The following is a 21,504-nucleotide window of genomic DNA, read 5'->3' on the forward strand; positions in this document are numbered from 1 at the left end:
GGAAGTTTGGAATGGAAGTTGTGGAGTTTTAACTTCTCTATGAAAAATGAGCTAAGTCACTATATAGCACCTTTGTTTCTGGGTACAAATCCCTGTTAATCACGTCTTAATGCACAGGAGATCAGTGTACAATCCACAGTGCTGTGGATATGCTGGTCCCACGCTGCAGAATACCCGCCCTGGCTCCCTACCCACTGGAGGGGACAGTGCAGTGTCGCCCTGTGCCGTGAGACACCGTCCCTCTGCCAGCAGAGAGCAGTGCAGCCCTTCGCCGGGATTTCAGGGGCCATAACTGGAAACATATGTGGGAAACAAAGCAGATGAATAAGGAGGAATATACACTGAAGAACTGAACACAGAGGCAGGCTGAATGTGGAGGTGAGACGGGGTGATGCACTCGATGGGGAAAACAACGGAGAGTAAAGGCAATGCAAGGGGGGCATGAAAAGAGGAAGGGAAACTACAAAATACAGACTGTGCTAAAGCAAACTGAAGACTTGAAGGGTGAAGGTAAAACATTTTGAAAAGAGATTGTGGCATTCCTGAACTACAGATGTGTTGCAATTCCTGGTGCTGGGCATGAAGGAAGGACAAGGACCCGGGATGTGCGACCATTCTGTAGTACCATAGGGGAATATAGGTGTGCTTTTCTTAGTTCTAGATCTTAACTACTTGTAGTGAACTGGCACTTCAATAATGTATTGTATTAAGGTGATCAGATAAATTTCAGCTGCAGGGGATCGTGTTTCCTACATCTGACTCGAGAAGTAAATCAGAATCCAGTCAAAAAGTGTGTGGGGCTGTCACCATGTTTTAGGTGAAAGCATGTCACCATGCTTTTGACATGCTTTCACCTGCACAAAAGGGGAAAAGGAGTCATCATTTCTTGTAATGGGTACAACATGAACACAAATCCCGCTTATTAAGGATTTTTCCTCGATTTTCAGCAGAATGTTGAAAGCAAATGCTTCTTTCTCCCCTTCTTACAGTAGGCTCTCCTGAACTCTGTGTAAAATGTCAGTGTGTTACGTAAAATCTGCAGCATTCTAATGATGCTTTCAGGCTTACTGTGACCTTTTGAAATCATTACAAACCCCCACCTCACTCTCAACCCCCATTCTTCTTCACTTAATTGTGCACAGGAATAGGGAAATAGGAATCCAATTTATTGTTATCCAGGTAGTGTTTCCTGTTACTTAGCTCTGTAGTTTTCTGTATAGTGATTAGTATGCAGAAAGCTGGAGAGATGCCTGTAGTTCCAAAATGAACTCTCTGTAGCTCTCCCTCCCTCCCATCCTCCCACTTGCGCTCTCCCTTTGGCACCGCCCCTTTCATGCACGCTTTAGCCAGCAGCAAGACAGCTGTGTTTGATCATAAACCACTTAAACTCCAGGCTCACTGGCAGGGGAAACTTTAGCGTGAAGTGCAGCATTCGTTTCTCTAGGAGAAGGGAGCTTTCTTCTCTTTTTCCTTTCTGCCTCCCCAAATACTGAGGACTGTAGCAGCACTCTCCTTTGAATTTCTTTGTGAACTTGTGTAAAGCTCGTCAAATTTTTCTGCATATGTTCAATGGCATTGGAAGATGCCCTTTAACAGAGCTATGGAAAAGAGCAGCATAAAACACACAGCAGAGATGAAGCATGCCTTGTAGATGGACTAAGACAGCCCTGGGATCCTGGTAAGCACTTCATTCCCTGCATTCTCTAGGCACTTCACGTTATTAACAAATCTCTCGCAGCAATGGATTGTCTGTGAAGTCAAAACCAGTTTGGCTCTTTTAGAAGATCTTGCATCATTAACTTAAACTCTCATTGTGGAGTAAAAATGGCTGTCTAGAGAAAAATGTATAAGAGAGAAAAATTTTGGAGAAGAAAGTATTGAACCACTTGAACAAAACTTTGAAGCATTAAAATCTGCAGAAATCGTCAAGCCCTGAGAAGTCTAATCATGAATTCTGGAGTTGCTATGAAATATGGAAACGACTTCCCTGCAGAGCTGAGTGAGGTAAGCAGTTTCAGTGCCCTTCTTTACGCTTTAAAAAGAAACATTCCCCGTTCGGGCTTTCAGTCTGCAAGCAATGTAATTAAAAATTAATAGAATGTGTATCTTGCTATAACTTGCTGTGCCAGTCAGGAAATGACCTGAACTTCTTTGCTGCTTTGCTCAGAATGAGTGGTGAAAGGCTAACTATTGCAACCATGTAGAGACATTTTTCCTGTTACCCTGCAGCAGTGATTGCCTTCCCTCCGAGAACTGTGTTTATACCCAACATTCATCTTTGCAGTAGGTGAAATATGGAGATCTCAGCTGCGATTAAACAGATGGTGATTAATTTAGGAGGGAGGTGGGGTGAGCGGCAAATGACAAATATTTATTGGTAAGAAAACAACATTGGCAGAAGTTGTGTTTGCTTGCATTTAGCCAAGGTGATACTGTTCGTTTAGGTTAGATGAATTAGGTTACTTTCCTTCCTTGCCTAAAAAAAACAAGTAAAGAGAAACTTTCTGCTTTTCCACTGGAAACCATAGTAAAGCTGTTACTTCTTATAGTTGTGGGTGTTTTTTGTGTAACATGATTGTGTGTGTTCTCAACAAATTTGAAATTAAAGCCATATCAGAGGTTATGCAAATTCTTAATAAATATTTTAGAAGTGGCATACTTTGTCAGTTACTGCTTTGTCACTGAAGTGTCTTAGATGTGTAATGCTTATGGGCTTTGCTGATAGCTGCTAATTTAGTTATGCTATGAAATACCAGTCATTTGATTATGGTAATTTTGTAGGAAATTGAATTTGCAGTCTGTCTTGTCCCAGTTTAACTGAAGTGCTTCTCTGTTCCTTTTGCCCATTTCTTTGATACACCTTTTACGGTGACATATCCTTTATATGTTTGGTTTTTTAAGGAGTATTAGGTAGGATATGCTTGGCAGAATAAGAGAAATGACAGTTCCTGGAATTAATTGTATAGAGAAAGGAGACACTGAGGTATAGAATGGAATAATAATAAAAATGGAATAACATTTTAATAAACAGTGGGCTAGTGAGGGAAACAACAAATGTAGGGGGAGGCACAGTAAACATATGAGAGATAGGCAAGTGCTGTAACCTGCCATACAATAAGACAGTAGGTTTGTGACTGGGAAGTTCTGACAAAAGAAATGTCATAAATATTTCTCCTCTAAGTTAAAAGAGTTAAATTTCATTATTTCTGTGTTACTTTTTTTCAAAGTATTGCTTAGAAATTCTGTATTGGCATTGCAGCGTAAGGGCGGTTCATAAATTCAACGTAAAAGCCTGGGTTACTTTTGGTCAGTTTCTGGCTGTGGATTTATTGACGGTGATCACTGCTTTCTATCCCCTCAACATTTAATTTTCAAGACTTTGCAAGATGACCTAGATTATGGAGTGTCTCAAGGAATTGATATTTGAGTCAGTATTTGGAGCAGGTAGTACTTATATTGCTACCTTGAAATTACTTATTCATGTTTCCTTCATGCATTGACTGAGCAAGACTTTTGTTGTTGAGAAATACCTTTTCTTTCTCATGTTTTAACATGGGCAGTATTGAAAGGAGTCTGTGACCATGCAACATTGTCATTGTTTAGGTGGGTTTTTTTTCCCCAACAAGCTTTCTTCAGTCTTTAGTTCATATTTGTACTCTGATGCTACAGGTGGGTTAGAAATAGGCCCCTTTTTGACTGTAGACATAGAAGAGAAGATCATACAACTCGTAACTTTCCCCAGGTCCATATCATCATTTGCTTGCTGCTCATCTTTGCAGTTTGAGCTGCTTGTGCTAGTGACTCTTAGCCAGTCACCAAGAAGGGTTGGGTCAGCTTCAGCAGACTTGTGTCTTGGGTAAAGCGCTTTTCAGTGAAACATGGGGGGCCTGCAAAAACATTGTATTCCTCCTCTCAGAGGGAGGAAGATGTGTAAGTACTCTGAGATGCAGTAGGTAGCTGCTCACCCCTAATTGTTAATTTCTCAAACAACTCTCTGTAATTTCTATGCTCCTATTAGACCTTTCCCTTTTGGTGACTGGTACTTTCTAAACTTGAAGGTAAAAAGCCCTGGGTAAAGCTTTTATCTGTGGTTTATGTAGCTGTTTTTTTCCCATCTTTGCTGTGCCATGCTCCTTCCTTTCTGGCTCTCTTCTATACACATGTTTATTTTTGATCAATGGACAGTAGCCTTGTGTTCATTTGAATGATGGAAAAATGGCTACAACAGGAATTTGATTAAATGAGTGATGTCTTAGCTTGCGTTCACCTGCACCTCTGTCTCTACAGACAGTTCATATGTTTTTACAGTGAGCTGCTACTGCTGTAAATATCTGAATAGCAAACATGGTAACAAACCAAGAAATACTATGATTCATGTGATGCACACTGGGTTTTTGTGCAGGTGTCTTGATCTCTTTATCTCAGTACGTGGAGCTCTAGGCATGAAACTACTGTTATTAAACAGGAAAGCTACAAAACCCTGAAGGTACTAACCAGTGCATTCTTGACTGGATACATTAGACAAAAGAGAAAATTAATGTACTGCAATTCATTCCATCTGTATTAGAACTTTCTACCTGAGATTTACATCTCTCTTTGGCAAGAATTAAAGAATATGTTTCTTGTTCAAGACACAGTGTAGTGTGATTGCAGAAACTTGTGTATGGTTGATGTTTGCCATTCCTAAACTCTTGTCTGGGTAAACAGGGATCTTAGTAGTCTTTATTTACTCACCTGCCCCCATCCAAAGGTCATGCAGAAAGCAGAAGAAAAAAATATCTGATTTCTGTAGTAGGTCATTCAGACTGCCACAAAACTCATGCTCTGTTCAAGCTGCTTTGTTACTGAAACGTGTCAGTTCATGTTACCCCATTTCTTCTGCTCTTCATTGCCTTCAAGTTTCAAGTCCAAGGAAAGAAAAATTATCCAGTATGCTGTTTGCATGCTAGATTTGTCATGTCATACCTGCTTAAAGAGTTAGAAGAAACCTTGTTCTTACATAGCAAGGTGATCTTAGATGTGGTGGTTTGGGGTTTGGGATTTTTTTTTGGTATATACTAGATACAGTAAGAGAGGCAGCACTGTTGTGTAGTCTGTGAGGATCTACAATAGCCTGTGGTACCTTTGTAAATAAGTAACAGTGGCCAAAAAAGCTCTTCTATTCTAAAAGTTCTATTCTAAATGGGCCTTCACTGTCCATATTAAGGCTTAGCACAATTTGCAGAGATTGCCTTTAAGGCTTGAATCAAGGAAGGATGTGATTTTTATGCATAACCTAATATCCAAATTATGAAAGCTCTCACTGGATCCATTCAATTTCTTACTCATACAATTCTGAAAGCCTTTGTTGTAAACACAAGACGTTTTTTTAAAGCCAGCATAATGAATTTTACTGAAAACATGTGCAGGTTAAAAGTGCGGTGCCCATAATTACAGACTGGTTTTTACATCATTAAAAAATGAAACTTTGTATCAGAATTTAAATGCTTTGTACCTATTAAATGATCTATTCTGCAGAAAGAGATGTTCATCTAGAAGGAGCTGGATTATGTAATCTGTATTTTCTTCCAAATTCAAAGGCACTATCTGGCTTTAAACTCTAGCATTCTGAGAAGGTATCCCTTACATACTAACACGGATCTTATCTGCTCCCCTGGCCATTCACTATGGAGATGGTGTGCTGAAACACAGGGAGCTGTGGTCTGACCTGGTATTCCTATGGGACTAAATGTGGCCAGCAGTTACGCCCATGCCTAATGCTGGGACAGTAAAATTATTAGTGCAAGAATGTAAAGGAAATGCTTAGTGCTGAGCTTAAGTGATATTTTTCTCAATTGTATACTTAGGAGTTAAATTTTGTCCTTGAATTAAAAGCCAAGCTATGTTCTTGGGTATAATTTTCATTAAGTGAGCCTTGTGAATTTGCTGGTAGTAAGACTGTGCCTGATTTTGTAATGGTATAAGGGCTGGTATTATAGTAAAGCAATACATTCAGCATTGCAGCTGATTTGTATAATGTTACTGTTTATTGTGTTCTAGCACTCACTGCATGAGTTGATGGTGTATAATATCCAAAAAGTATAGTTTATTATTTTCTGCATGGCGAAATTAGGAGGTAGCATTCTCCTTTAGGTGTACACTTCATACCTTCTGCTTCTTGATTTGTGGAGGTCAAGTGTTTAAGATACAGATGTCATATGTGAAAGCATTAGCTACAGCTTCATATTCTTTAACCCTTTAACATTGACTGGAATAAACAAGTGGGCTGTCTGTCTTGGAAAAATTACTAACTTATTTGTTTGTTTCAACAACAAGGTATTTAAAATTTAGGGGAGGCAAGGAAGGATAGACTTAAAAGCTGATATTTGTGTAGGAAGCAGAATAATGAGTTTGTATGAAGGATTTCACCAAAAAGCTTACAGGTGAAGAAATGACCACGTCTGGAAGGCTTAAATTCTGACTTTTTAGTAGTTTTACTACTAAATATTGCACTTTCTTCTCAAATTTGTATTCCACTGCTGCTTTACTTATAAACTGGACTCTGATGAAGAACACTGTAGAAGGAGAATTGTGGAAATAAGAGGGGCTGCATGGCTTGAAGTTGTGAACACAAGTCCAGTGAATGTGAGGGAACTGTGGGATGGGGTGTGTAACCAGCAGAGGAGCAGGACATCACTAAAAGCCTCCCTGGCAGAGGAAGAGTTCAGCAGTGAACATTCCTGTGGAGTACCCCCTCCCAAAGAGGCAAGGATTTGATTTTAGGCAGGCAGTGTTAAAGTGAGAGGCATGGCTTTAAGTCCTGGGAAGAAGATTCCACCCCTTCTGCCTTGGGGGATGTGCCCTATAAGCCTGAGAGGAGTAGCTCCACCCTCAGATCCCTTGTGGGGTGTCCCAAGGTGTTCTGCCCTTCTTGTGTTGCAATTTGTTGTATTCTGCTCCATTAACCCCTCCTATAACCCTCTAGCTGCAGGCCCTATTTGTGCCCCTGGGGTTTCTCCCATGCTGTGTCCCTATTAGACCCAGACCCTAAACTCCACCCTGGCTCCACTCCATAAAACCCACCACCCTGGCTCTGTTGAGAATCCTCCGTGTCTGGGTTATGCTGGGTTAACTCCTGTGTTGGTGACATCCTAATAAATGGATTCCCAAGTTTAAATAAACAGAGACCCATCTCACTGATCTCCCACGTCTGTCACCAGTGGTTTAACCCTTCCTGGTCATGACACTTTGTAACACACGATGCAACACATCCCCACACTGAGGTACTTTACCATGTGTGCCTATTTTTCTTAAGAACAAGCAGCAGTTTGTGCTGTCACTGTACTTAGGTGTAGGAAAAGAGCACTGATGGAATGGGAAAGAGGTTTTTTATGTATTTCAAGGTAGGATTAAATCCCAAACACTTGTTTATCTTCCTGAGATTGGTGGTCTTCCAAGAAAATCAGTGAGTAAATATCACCCTAATACTTCATCCACTTCCTAAATGGTCTCTGGTCATGCAACAAATGTGCCTTGGTATTTCCAATACCTCTCATGAGGTAATGGAGGTGAATGAGGTATTGGAGGTAAACACCATTTTCTACTGCAATTCCATCTCTGCTACTGGATATAGCCTTGGCTGTCAGTGTCTAAACTCTGCAGGCGGTAACACAGAAGGGTGTCAACAGAGGTGGTGTATTTTCCCCAGTCAGAGGTTGTTTGGGGAAATGTGATAAATTATTAATCCTTTAAAATACTGCAGCCTTACAATAGAACAGAGTAGAATGTGGTTATCAAACAGCAAACATGGCATATTTTAAAATTATTTTAACCTTGATAAAGTTGCATAACTGATTTTTTCCCTAGCAGTAGGCAAGCAAAAAAGGTGAACAGTGTGACCTGCTAAACTCTTAGAAAAGTGAGCATCACAAACCCAGTATGCTTAAATCCAAGTACCTTAAGAAGAAACTTTCTTACATGGTTTCTAGTGGAGAGGTGAGTAAAATTTCCATCTGGACGTAGAAACACCTGTAGCTTTACAAGAGTGTTCTCAGTTTTAGTGCTTCAGAGATGCTGAGGTAAAGTTTGCAAATCTCTGGGTGAACTCTCTCCTCTTTCCCAGTTCACATGGGCTTTCTGGAGCCCTGGTTAACCTTGCAAACATGACATTTTCCCATGCTGTTGTCATGAATAGTGTGGAGACATTAGATGTGAAACATAATCACAGATTTTAAAGAGTTCCTGTGTGTCTCTGTTACACTGGTGTATCTATAATAATTTAAAGAAAATTATTCAGTGGTAATTTTTAATGGGCATGCTCCTGGACAGTGACTATCAATCTGAATGCAACCTTTAGACTGGTCCATAGTCAAGCTGAAGGTGCTATGGCATGATCAATGTATGTAATTTACAGTGTGCATGGTATTTCCAGTGTTAAAAACATAGTGACTTCAAAGAAAATGTTTTTTACTGGATTTGTTTGAGCCGCTTATCAGGCGCAGAGTGTGTTCCAGGCTTGGCTATTACTAAATTAAAGCACTATAAAAAGATTAGTCAAAATGCCCAGACACTGTTAGTACTGATAATGCACTTCTGCAGCCTCCTAATGAAAAAAAGACAAAAATTATGTAACTTACCTGCATGATGTTCTAATATTCCTTGTTCCTTAAAAAAAAAAAAAAAAGTTAGAAAAAATGCCTTATATGCTGAAAAATCTATTAGTACAAATATATGCTGTGAAGTACCACTAACAATATATTAGATTGTCTGATTGCTTTTAGAGACTTGATGTTTTTATACACAGATAAAAAAGCCAGAGTTCATTCCTGGAAGATTTTATGGAGATAAGGACTTTAATCTTTCCCCTTCTTCTCTTCTAACTTGGGAAAGTAAAATGTGTTTTTGCCTTTGATCAGACTTGGACCAGAACATGGCTCTGTGTGGGAACAATTAGAAGATTCTCCTTTCAGAGATATTATGTATTCCTCTGCAGTCTCTGGATTTATAGTTTGTAAAGGGGCACATAAACAAAAGATTCTGAAAGAAGAATCCATAGATTGCAATGTGAGGTGCCCTCATCTAGGGTGGCAAAGATTTCATTTCAAATAAGCATTGTTAAAGTGAGAGAAGTAAATTCCACCCTCTGCCTCAGGGCCCTGTGATCCCAGGAAGAATTGCTCCACCCTGGCCCCTCCTGGGGTGGCAGCCAAGGGGTTCTGATTGAGTTTGAGCCCCTGGGGTTTCTCCCTTGCTCTGTCCCTATTAGACCCAAATTTTAAACTCCACCCTGTTTCTGTCCCATAAAACCCATCATCCTGCCTTTGTTCGGGGCTCTCTGTCTCTGGGTCTAAGCTGAGTTTGTTCCTGTGTTCAACAAATGGTTTCCTGATCAGAAGCCCATCTCAGAGTCCTGTGCAAGGTTAAGGTTTGCAAAGGCAGAAGGTTCTGTGCTGTGTATGTGGGAAGAGAGGGCCTGAAGAGAGGATGCTTTATAGATTTGGTCACCTACAGTGGGATGTCACTATATTCCTCCTCTGGGGCTCTGAGTAGTTTATGTATGATGGAAAAGCAAATGTGCTCTTGTCACTTCAAGGTGTTTTCCTTATGTTTAGGTTTTACTGTCTTCATGACATTGCATGATACTTCTAGGTGCAGGTTTTACTTGTGATGAGAATTTCTGCTTCTCAAGTAGCATGGAAAGGCTTAATTTGACTTTTCCATGTAGTAATAATATACCAATTTATGTACTCTTTGGTGGTCTCCGAGTTCAAAGATTCTGAGGGAAGGAGGTTTGGTGTCGGTATTTGAGGCTGGTAAGTTTTTTGACAATGGTGGCAACCTGCTTTAGGCAGTCCCATGTCAGGATTTCCCATATAAATTAACTGTCTGTGTGAATGATGTATATTTTCTGTAGATTTAGATTTTAACTATCTCTAATGAAGAGAAATATTTGTTAAGACTCTGGAAATTGGCTTATATGTTCTCACTCTGTTGTAATTATGTATGAAAATTTGTCATTAAAATTAAAATACTGACAGAAATCTTTTCAGTCCTCCTCTTTACTCAGAAAGTAAAGAAATTCAGAAAGTAATTTTTCAGTATGCTTAGATACACCCCTTACAGTTGTTTGTAATATAATTGGTTGCATGCTAAGTTTTATAAATTACCCTCAGTAACATTTGCAGAATTTTTGAAATGCTTCAGAAGGTGGTTGCTGGATTTTATTGCAGATTATTGGGATATCACTAAAATGTAATACATCCCAAAACAGAAATTTACATCAGGATTATGGCCATCTGCTGATAACTGAAATGAGGTAATGTTTTTAAAACAGGCCATTTAAACATTTTAAAATGTGGGGATATTTCAATATTTGATAGGTTCACAACAGCACCTCTGGTTTCTGATCTGCCAGAGCAACTTCTTGAAATGTTTTTTAAAAAAAAGTAAATTGTTTGGTTGCAATGATGGAATTATAATTGTCAACACAGAACTGTGACTCACGGTTGTGATGATAGAGACATACAAGATCGTAAGTATGCTATATGGTAACTCCAGAACTATTCCAGTGACAACTCAGTGTCCATCTGAACTGTGTCCACTGAGGTTTGGTTGAAACTGGTGTTCCCACAAAGCAGCACAAATGCCTATCTTGAACAGTCTTCCCTTTGCAGACTGTAAACCCAAAAGCATCATTTGCTTGCAAAGACATTATGTTATCTGGCCTTCGTCTCCTAGAGGCTGTGATAATCCTACCCCAAACTGTGTTGGTTTGCTTCCTATCCTTCAGGGGACTGAATGCCTCTAGTTTGATAATATTTTGAACTTTGCATCCTATCTAAATTGTACAGATTGTTTACTATTAAGCTGTTGCCAGGTGGGAGGTAGTAGAGCCTCTTAACTGTACTTGGGACTGGTACTGCCACTCCTCAAATGGCAGGTCAGTGAATCTTCCTTTCTTTGCCTGGATTCATGTGCTTCAGATGTGTTTTGCAGCCATGTACAGAAACCAAAGTGCATATTGTCATCTGCAGAAAAGACCAGGTACCCCCTTTAGAATGGTGTAGAATGGTTTAGAATTGCTGTTTTACATTTGACTTTTTTTCTTTTTACATTGCATATAAAATGTTTAATCTTTGTGAGATAAGTTAATTTTTCCATACCTTAATCTCTTTTTTCTTTTCTTTCTTTCCTTTTTTTTTTTTTTTTTTTTTTTTGCAGCATAGTTTTTTTTCAAGCTGCTGATGCTGCTCTTGTCTAATTTACTGACTTAGGTGTTTCTTTTTATTTTTTAAATTTAAACTGATTTGCCTGTGTGCTTGGATCTTTGTATTTAAACTCATGGTAGTTTACCTGTTCGTCAGCTGGTTTGTTCTTTTTGTATGTTGTGATCTCACTCCTGTAGGAAGACATGATTTTCTCTTGATGCTTGGTATAGCACAGGTCAATGATCTGCCAGGTATAACTCATTTGGTGGAAGGTCTGACCCATGCTAAACAAGAATGTAGTTAATTTCAGTGAAATATGTAAGTAAAGTAAATCTTTGAGAGAAATTTTTTTTCTGAAGATAGGTGTGTGCTATATGTGAAGAAGAAAATTGTTAACAGTATTTCCAATTACACTTTCCTTCTGTCTTATGAGATGCTGGATTAAAGAATGGACAGAATCTCTTTATTTATCCTCTTCCACTAATGGGTATCTTCCCTGTGGAGGAAAGGAAGGGAAAAAAATGTATTGATTCATAACTGTCAAGTCATAATTGCATGGAGACCTGTATTAATTTAGTTACTTGGTGAGAGAGATCTTCAAAACACAGAACTTTTTTTTCCATGCTTTTTAAAACTTACAGATTCTGTCTCACATCCTATGAATACCCATAATTATCTTTCTTTGTGAAACTCCATGTGGTTGAATTTCAATACCTACCCCTTCTGGAATGGAAATAAATGTGCTAATTGCTTTTCATGAAGGTAGGTTTTCTCCTTTCCTGTGAGAATTTCTTTAACTTGCTATATTTCTTTATTGTGTGTTAGGCTGAATCTCTTTTTATAGCCTACTTAAATACCTTTAAATGTAATGATCGATGCCAATGAGTTACAAGTGTCAACTCATTCAAAATATTACATAATCATATTCTTCAGTATTGAAATGTCATTTCTCATTATAGAACCACAGAATGGTTGAGACTGATAGGGACCTCTGGTGATCACCTGGTCTAAGCCCCTGCTCAGGTGGGGTCAACTAGAGCCGAGTGGCCAAGACTGTGAAAAGCTTTTGGGTATCTCCAAGGATGGAGACTCTACCACCTCCCTGAGTAACCAGCGCTTAGTCACCCTCACAGACCAAAGGAGTTTCCTGATGTTGAGGGAATCTTCTGTGTTTCAGAGTGTGCCCATTGCCTCTGGTGCTGTCACTGAGCACCCTTGGAAAGAGCCTGGATCCATCCTCCTTGCACCTTCCCTGCAGGTGTTTGTGTACTTTGGTGAGATCCCCTGAGCCTTCTCTTCTCCAGGATGAACAGTCTCAACTTTCACAGCCTTACCCCATGGGAGCGGTGCTGGAGTCCATCTATCATCTTGATGTCCCTTTGCTGGACTCTCCACAGTTTGTCCATGTCTGTTTTGTACTGGGGAGCCCAGAACTGGACCTAGCACTCCACCTGTGGCCTCACCAGTGTTCAACAACAGAAGGTTCACATCTCTAGATCTGCTATCAGTACTTTGCCTAATCCAGCCCAGAATCCATCCATATTCTTTGCAGCAAGAGCATGTTGCTAGCTCACATTCAGTTTGATGTCCACCAGCTCCCATAGACCCCTTTCCCTTCAGAACCTTATCCCATGGGACTTTTCCAAGGAGAGGTCTGAGTGAAATCTACCCCCTGTGATCTTGATTTTTGACCACCTCTCTCCTCTCTGGATCGTAAACTCCAGTATCTTGCAGTTATGAGAGTGGTCAGATAGTAATTATTTAAGTGCATGAGCTGTTGTGCCTTTGAAAATGATAGAAGCATGGTTTATATTGGAATAGTAATTTTAAAAAAAAATTAGAAACACCAAGGGAACTTTCTGTGAATAAACAAAATACTCACTTACAGAACATTTTTTTAATTAATTCTGTCAGAAACTTCTCTGTCTTGGAGCAGCAAGAGAGGGTAGCGTCCTACCATGAATAATTCCGTAAAAGGAGTTAGTGAGCTTCATTAATTGTCAGTTTATTTAAACATTTAATTTCATTCTGTTGAATGGTGTGATTAGAATTTAGTAGATGTTTTTATTGTTCTGATTTAAAAAAATAGGCAAAGTGCTACAAAGGCTGACCTATAGTGATAAAAAAAGGAAAAAATAGAAGGGGAAAACCTTTCCACTGTCTTTGTGCCTTTGCTACTAATTTTTAGAGCAAATTACAGTAGCTTTTCATGGAAGATGTTTTCCTTCCAAGAGAACAAAGGAAGAATTTTTCAGTTTTAGTTCTTACCAGATGTTGACATTATGTATGTTCTGTCTCGTATAATGCTGCCTTCATAAGGACCTGAAAAAGCAATACTACAGAAATAAATCACAGTAGGAAAGTTTAAATTTAGATTTTGTTTTTTAAATACAGCAGTGTGGGAGTTTCTTGTGATAATGAATTTTCTGTTAATCCAGAATCTAGCTCAGTTTGTTCACTTAAATTAGCTTTGAAGTTAAACTTAGATTTCAAAGACACATTCATAGTAAATTCAATCTAAAAAGAGTATGAATAATTCCTGATGTGGATATGGATGTCTTGGATGTTCAGTACTGCATTATACCAATTCCCTGAAGATAACAGATTTATCTGGTTTATCTGTGTGTTACTGTCACAGATACACCATTTCTGAGAAGCAGGAAATTCTACAGTGATTAAAATCCATACACAGTCTGGCTCATTTACAATGCATAAACAGCTCCCAATGGATCAAAACAAAGATTAAAACTAGTGATTTCCTTGTCAATGAAAGGACTGTTTCTTAGCACCACTCTTCTGTCATGGTCGTTTGAACACTATTTGGCGCTGGGCACAATTAGGATGGAAGCGCATCACTGTAGTATCAGGTGCGATGGTCAGGTGATGCTACCTTCCCAAAAGCACCCCCAGGGAGGAAGGTGTCTGGGCAGGCTGCAATCACACTCACACTCACAAACATGCCAGGGACGATGATCAATGGTGGAGAGCCAGGAAGGGTCTTAGTATGGAGTTCCAGCAGGGTTTATTGCAGCCACACACTGAAGGGGCCCAGGAACAAAGACAAGGAACACTGGTGGGTCCAGGGATATATATGGGTTTGAGGGGGTGGATCCAGGGGTCAGGATCCAATAGGAACAGGGTAAAGTGGTACATGGACAGGGTCAGGGAGAGGGAGAGCCAATGGGATAACAGGGGTGGAGGATTGCAGCAAACTGGGGCCAATGGGGAAACAGGGAAGGGAGAACTTTCTAGGGGAAGGGACATAAGGTAAAAAGGAGAGGGACAGCCCAGAGGCCCACTGGGTACATATAACTGGGGTAGTGACTTGGTGGTGCAAGGAACTATGGGAAAATATTTTTTCCTTCTGTTCTTATATGGGGAAGACCTTCTTTTTATGCTTTAACTGCACACATTAGAGACCTCCTTCTGCACCGTTACTGACCTTGGCTCTGGAGTCTCCACACATCACAGGATGGAAGATTCCTGAGGACAGGAATCAGCACTGATTGGGAAAGAGGGAGGGAGAAATAGAAAGATGTCAAGAGGAAATACACCTCAAACTTACGACAAGAAGTTACATGAGTTTCTTGTGAACTTTTGCCATTGCTGATTCATGGCTTCAAAGAGTTTCAGGGCATTATTCTGACAACTGAATTAGCATTCATATTTTTAAATCTAGCACCAGAGATTTTACTGAGAAATGAAAATGATGGATTTATGTGGTCTTTTGAAGTCAATGAAGTAATTCACAGTCCAGTGATAGTTCAGTTTTTTTGGTGTTTTCTAGATTTTTTTCCCCATCAAACTGGGCTGTGTCCAAAGCTGCATTATTTATTTGTCTGAATGGGAATTGTGAACAGTTGGTAGCCTTAAATAATCTATCTGACTTATCCTGGAATGGTTAAAGGACCATGCTGCCAAGATTTAGTGATTATTATTTATTTAAACTAAGTGTACAACCCTGTCTTTTGTACAGCAAATGTAAATAGAACAACTGATAGAGTAAGCTTTGTGTTAGATTAGAAATGTCAGTAGTATGCAGTACCATTGCCATGACAGTGATGCTTTGTCCTTTATAGTGCATTTCATTTAAGAAGCTGAAATAAGCTGCACAGCATTATTGATGCAATTCTGTCATTGTAATGTATAAGAACTTATATTTCAATTTATTAATTTCATTATGTTACCATGATTTATCAAAAATTTTATTAACCAAACTAGTATTTCAGTTGCAGTTGCTTGGCTTGGTGTTGAACAGAGGAATGTATCTTGCTGGAGCATGGTTATGAAATTACACTTAAAACAGTTTTTTAGCAAAACAAAGATTTTTAGAAGATTTTACTGCTAGGCTGAATTGGTACAGTTTTACTTTTTTAAAGAATGACAGTGTTGTAGCTTTAATGTGTATTTTGTGGCATTGCTTGAAGAGGTGATGTGGTCTAGTAACTTTGAGAAAATAGGTTTTTGAAAAAGATGACCATGACACAGATGATTATTAGACCATGGGGTCTTTCAGTTTATACATTTTAAGATAAATAGTTAGCATCCTTTTTCTCCTGCTTATAATAGTGTATTTAAACCCTGGAAGCTCAGTCAGTGGGTGCTTATTGAGTTTTATAGTTTGCCTCTGAGTATGCTTTTCTGCTTCTTTGTTTTCTGTGCCTGCAGCTCATTATCTTCTGTCCTTAGAGCTTCACTAAATGCACTGTGTGTTCTCAGTTTTCATTAGCCTTTTCTTTCTGCCCTCTTGCAGTTGTTAATTTATTGTTGCTGCCCTTGATCTCTTTGCCTTTTGCATGTGCCAGACTACCTCTTCCCTGTCTCTGTCCTTTTATTTATGTTGCACTGTGAGACTGCGCAGGGTCCTCCAGAGCTCTTACTTATACTCTTCAGTCAAGGAAGAAGGAATCCCTCTTCTGGCAGGGCTGGGTGTGTGAGGCTGCAAGTGCTTGAAGAAAGGGCTTGGTTCCCTTGGCACAAAGGCAGGCTTCTGCCCTGTAATTAATTAGCGTGATGTTGCAGCAAATGAACTGTTGCAATTAAACCAGTACAGTAACAAAACACAATGAGCAACAGCACTTAAGGCTGGCAGGGGCAAGAAGAAGCTGATCCCAGGTGGTGCTGGTCCAGCCAGACCATTTTGACACAAAACCCATTCCTACTGTACCATTAGAGTTAGTACCCATTAGAGTTCCTGAAGATTACATAGTACTTAAAAGCCTAATAATGAAAGTAAGATTTATGGAGAAATTACGGTTTGAGTTTTTCACCTTAGTAGTTATACTTTTTTGTTGTTTAATGCTTTGTACAAAGTCAAGCTTCCTTGAAAAATTTGCACTGTGAGAATGGTTTTCCTAGAGAATTCAAAGGTTATGATGGCCAGGCTGAGTTTTACTGAAATTCCTGTGTGTCACATTGCTGTTTTGCAAATAGCTGTCTCCTCAGGGTTTAGGTTTAATGACTACTGACCATAAGTAATAATAGACCTTATAAGGGTACCTTTACCTTTTCCCTGAGAGCCCTCATGGAATCTCCTGAAATAACCCTCTTCCTCAGTAACTTTTTTTGCTGCTGTGGCATTTCTAAGCTGTCTGAATGTAGTTAGTTCTGGTTGTTCTGAGCTATAGCAATAACAATTTGCAAATGTCATATGCCTAGAATTTCCACAGTGCCACTACTGTTTCTTCTTCTTATTCATGCCTAAAGCCAGAGTCTTATGGCAGCTTAAAAGGGAAAACAAAATGTTTAAGTGGAGAAGAAAACATTACTGAATGCTTTGATGCTTTTCTTTCCATAAAAGAGAATAAATGGCTTTGAAATTTGACTTAGTTCTGTTCCATCTGGTGGAACTTGTCTGTGGCATTTTAACAGAAATTATGAAAAATAATTGATCTAGATAAACTGAGACCTTTGTGACCAGAGGGAAAGCATGAACACATCAGCATTGCTACGGTGTCTCACGATATTAACCCAAGTGTTTTGCTTTCAGTGCTGCTGTACTTCCTGCATAAAAATTTTATATGCACAAAAATAAAGCAACATCCTAATAAGTAGTATGCAATTCATAGTTATATACCAAATACATTGATTATGATTGTGATCTCATTGCACTATAATTTTTCAGTATAAATTGAATCTTTGATTTTTTTAAGCCCCAAAAAAGACTGCATCTCATTTGGCTAAACTGAAATGAAGACTGAAGTAAAAAGATACAGTAAAGAACAGAGGGTACAGTTCTTTGCTAGGTCATGTTCCAAGAACTATTTTTTTGCAAGCCTGATGGTATTTCCAAACTATAATTGAAATGTACCCATTTAAAATTCTGTGGACACAAGAAGAATACCATTATTTTTGTTCACTTTTTTTTTTGTGACTTTCTTCTTTTTGTCAAAGTGATTAAAAGAAAAAAGTGCAGTCCTAAACTACATGGAGGTTGCAGTTTTACAGCACTGCTGAGAGGGTTCTGTTTGATTTTAGTAAAATACTTCTGAGAATGGGTGACATGAAAAGAGTGACTCATTGATGTTACTGCTTGATAAATAGTTGCTGCCAAAAAATATTGATTATCTAAGCAGTAGACTAATGAAGATCACATAATTTTATGTTAGTTGGACAAACAAACATTTGAGGATTTAACTAATCTTGCAAATGATCAGTGTTTACTGAGGTAGGCTTACCCATGTCCTTAGTGAGTTTTTATGTGAAAACCGAAGTTAACAGTATGAAATTGGTTTATACTTTTATTAAAAAACGTGGTACAGATTTAAGGGTAGCATTTTCCAAGTGTTTCCTGGCTCAACGACAACTGGTGTCTTGTGATTCCATTGAAATTTTTTTTTATATGGTGGGACACATTGTAAAAGGTATTTTTAACTGTTCCAGAAAATACATGTTTATAATGGGGGGGGGAAATAAATTTGAAAGTAGTTTGATTTTCCATTTCATTAAAGCTTGTGAACTGACTGGTGATTGGTATATTCCATACACAGGATAAAAAAAATAATTAAATTCCTTTAGGAAAAGGAAAATCAGTATGCTGAACAGAACACAAGTAAAAGTGCTTTTCTTTTGGGTCACAAATGGCAATGTAGACAATCTATTACAAAAATTTCTGCTGGGGTGGCTGCAGAACATGAGGAAAAATGCATGGGAATTCAGTATCCTGGAGCCTTTTAAAGCTGCAGTACAGTCCGTAGTTGTTTGTGGCATGCAGCTTTTGAGAATTACAGCAGGATTACTTGGACCTTTCTTAACATGCAAGATTCTTGGCATGAATTCCAGTTGAGGTGAGGCAGAAAACCATTAGAGACAGTAGAGATTCCAAATGGCTAATTGTTTTAAAATGAGGAGCAATAAGTGCATGTAGTGCATTTGTCCCAGGGCAAAAGGAAACTTGGTGATCCCTCCCTTCCCATGCTTAATTTGAGGAGAGTAAAGCTATTACTCTTACTTGTGTCTATTTATTTATCTCTCCAGAGTTGTTCTGAGCAACAGTGAGAGATTTCAGTGTTCTGAAAAGAAAAAATGCTGTGTGTCTACTGTATATTATTCACCTCTTTAAAACATCAGTGGTATGGGGAAAAAGACGTCTGTTTTTCATTTAAGTTAAAAGATAATCCCTAGGCAAAGTATTTGCTGATGGAAAGAACCACACATTGTTTGAAACTTTTTTTCTTAAGCTAAATTATTTGCAGAATCACGTTTTGGGAAATAAGGCTGAAACAAGCCTGAAATAAGGCTCTGTAAGTATCTGGATTTAATTTTTTCCTTCTTTGCACACTTGGTTGGAATCTCTAAAATCTAGCCATTTGATTCTTATAAACTGTTGGTCAGTAATATTCTAGCTTTGTTCTCACCCTGTTGTTACCTAAAAGGACTGCTCTACTATCATTTTTGGCTCTTGGGATGTCCTAATTTAGAGCTTTATCAGAGTCGCTGAAATATTTTTTCCTTCTTCCTTTCCTCCTGGTTCCAGTTTTGAATATATGAGAAATAAAGATATTTTGATCAATGACATGCAGTTTTTCTGTTGCTATTGTGCCAATATATTTTTCTTTACTAACAGTGTGACATTAAATACTTTTTCCTGTGTTTTTCTGCATGTTTTGCTATTCCTGTAAGTCCTGCTTTCTCTGGCCATGTTCCAGAGAAAAGGATTTTGTTTCCCCAAAGGATTACTTGAATTGTATATATAATGTAAAAGCTGACAATCTCAAGTTCTGTTTCTTTTTATCAAAAAGCTGATCTTAACTGAGCATGCTAGAGAACATATCTGAGAGTCTTACAGCCAACATGAAAATAGACACACAGTGAGAGGCCTCTCTTTGCTTGCTAATAATCCTAATTGAAGATTGACCACTTGACCTATTAAATTAATATGCTGTTTTATTGTGTTAGAAATAATAATCTAAAAGTATTACTTGGGCAGCTGTCTGATATTTGGAATACCTTTTCTTCTGTGATTCATGGAACTGATTTAGCTGTTCCTGAATATCCAGACTGCCCAGTGTCCAAAACAGTGTTCTGTCTGGCATCTTCTGAACAGAGCATAGGTACCAACGGAGCAAGAGAAATGGCAATAATTACATCTTATCTTTGCTGCTAACAACACAGGATATGGAAATTGATGGACACCTATGGATGCATCCAACCCTGAATGCATCCATTTATGTGTCAAGTCTTTAAAGCAGATGGCAGACAGGAGAGTTTTCACTCTTACAGATTTTCCATTTAAAGAACTAGCTCTTCCATAAACCCTGTGTCTCCATGTTCCTCTGTGTTTTAAGATACATTGTTTGGTAATAGTGTACTTTTGTAGCTTTGGCTGAGGTTCTTGGAATGACAGTCTTCAATTCCAGTGTACATGATCTAACATATGTCCTTGGCATTTGATTCTCTCAAAAAGTTTGTTGTATTAATGTCTGTTTAATCTCAAATCAATTAAGAATTTATTTTGCATTGAATTTTGTCCAGGTTTTATCTGTGCCTCATAGTTGCATCATGCTTTCTTGACTATGGCAAGTTCACTATCTTAATAAAGCAAAGATTTAAGAGAGCTACTCTCTCTTGATGACTCGTCTGCAAAGAATAACAAAAGGGCTTGACATAAGAATAAATTATTCTTTAACAGACAGTGATTGGTCTTGATGGAGATGAGAACTGTGGGTAAAATAAAACAAGCATGACATGCTCATTTCATAAAAACTGCCCTGGTATAATCAGCATGGTTTTCAAGGGATCAGAGGTCTGTGCAAGTCACAAGGAATCATAATTTGCACAAACCATGTCTTTTTGGTCTTATTGACTGTATCTCTTAAGAGCCACAATTATGCAATGCAATTAATCATCAAGGGAGTTTGGGTTTATGGTACGTATTTGAACTGAACTTTTTTAATTGCTGGAGCTTTATGTTGCAGACTTTGAATAAGTGCATTAGTAAATGCTTAATTTAAAGGGATTCTGTCACCCTGAAACATAATCCTTTAAAAATTTTATTATTAGCATTTGAGAGGATTCTATCTAAAGAGACTTCTGTCAATTCTCTTGCCAGCACTGTGATGGCCACTCTGCTTTTTGCTTTCCTCAAGGCATTTTCTTTCCAGCAGTCAGTAAGAAAATTAATTGGTGTAAAATAAGCTTTCTAAAATACGCAAAATGTAAAATACATTGAGTTAAGCATTTTCCCAAGCAATAATTAATCTTGATAGATCTAGTGTTATAACCTTGTTATTAATACTATTATTTTTTTTTTTTAAATTTGAGGAATTTGTGAACGGTCTCAGCATTCTGACTGTCAATTCTTTTGTTATAACCTACTGCATTCACTAGTTAGCTGAAACTTGAGTTTCACATGTACTACATGAAGGATCTTGACAGGACAGCTCCTGCCTGCCTTGCTGCAGCTGTCTGAGAGGCTGCTGTTTGCCAGCTGTCTGCACCACCTCTGTGGGCACCTGCTGTTCCAACAGGTGCCTCTGCTTTCACTCTGTATGAAGCCCAGCTCCATTCCTTTTAAATCTCTCTTCACCAGAACTACTGTCCTCCATTTTAGTGTACTGTGGACAATCCAGGTAGGATACCTGGCTGAAATACAGCCTGGCTGGTCTGTCATAAATGCCCAGCTGAACCTGAATAATTTCTTTCTGAAGTGATCCTCAGGTTTCCTTTCCTCTGTGCTCTCCCTTCTTACAGCCTGGCAGATTTTTTACAGTGCCTAATTCTGCTCTCCTCTGCTTTCTGCCCTTCTTCCCAGAACCAGATGTATCTTCCAATACCTGTGTTCAGCTTACTGTTTCCCTATTTTTTTTAATTACAGAGA

At 38.6% G+C, this 21,504-nt stretch overlaps 1 protein-coding gene across 2 annotated transcripts in view; it reads left to right on the forward strand.

Annotated features, from left to right (window-relative positions):
* The window catches only part of MCC (MCC regulator of Wnt signaling pathway), a 186,802-nt gene that overhangs the window by 46,073 nt on the left and 119,225 nt on the right, over positions 1-21,504 (forward strand). Inside the window, exon 1 of one of the 2 annotated variants that reach the window (XM_023944975.2) lies at positions 1,306-2,004. The exons of the other annotated variant lie outside the window; for it this stretch is intronic. Within the exon in view, the coding sequence (XP_023800743.1) occupies positions 1,948-2,004 (57 nt within the window). The 5' untranslated portion in view covers positions 1,306-1,947. Of the gene's footprint in view, positions 1-1,305; positions 2,005-21,504 lie in introns of those variants that run through there. 2 annotated transcript variants of the gene reach the window in all.

Source organism: Cyanistes caeruleus, chromosome Z, assembly GCF_971803275.1.
Source record: "Cyanistes caeruleus chromosome Z, bCyaCae1.hap1.1, whole genome shotgun sequence".
NCBI classification, from domain to species: domain Eukaryota; kingdom Metazoa; phylum Chordata; class Aves; order Passeriformes; family Paridae; genus Cyanistes; species Cyanistes caeruleus.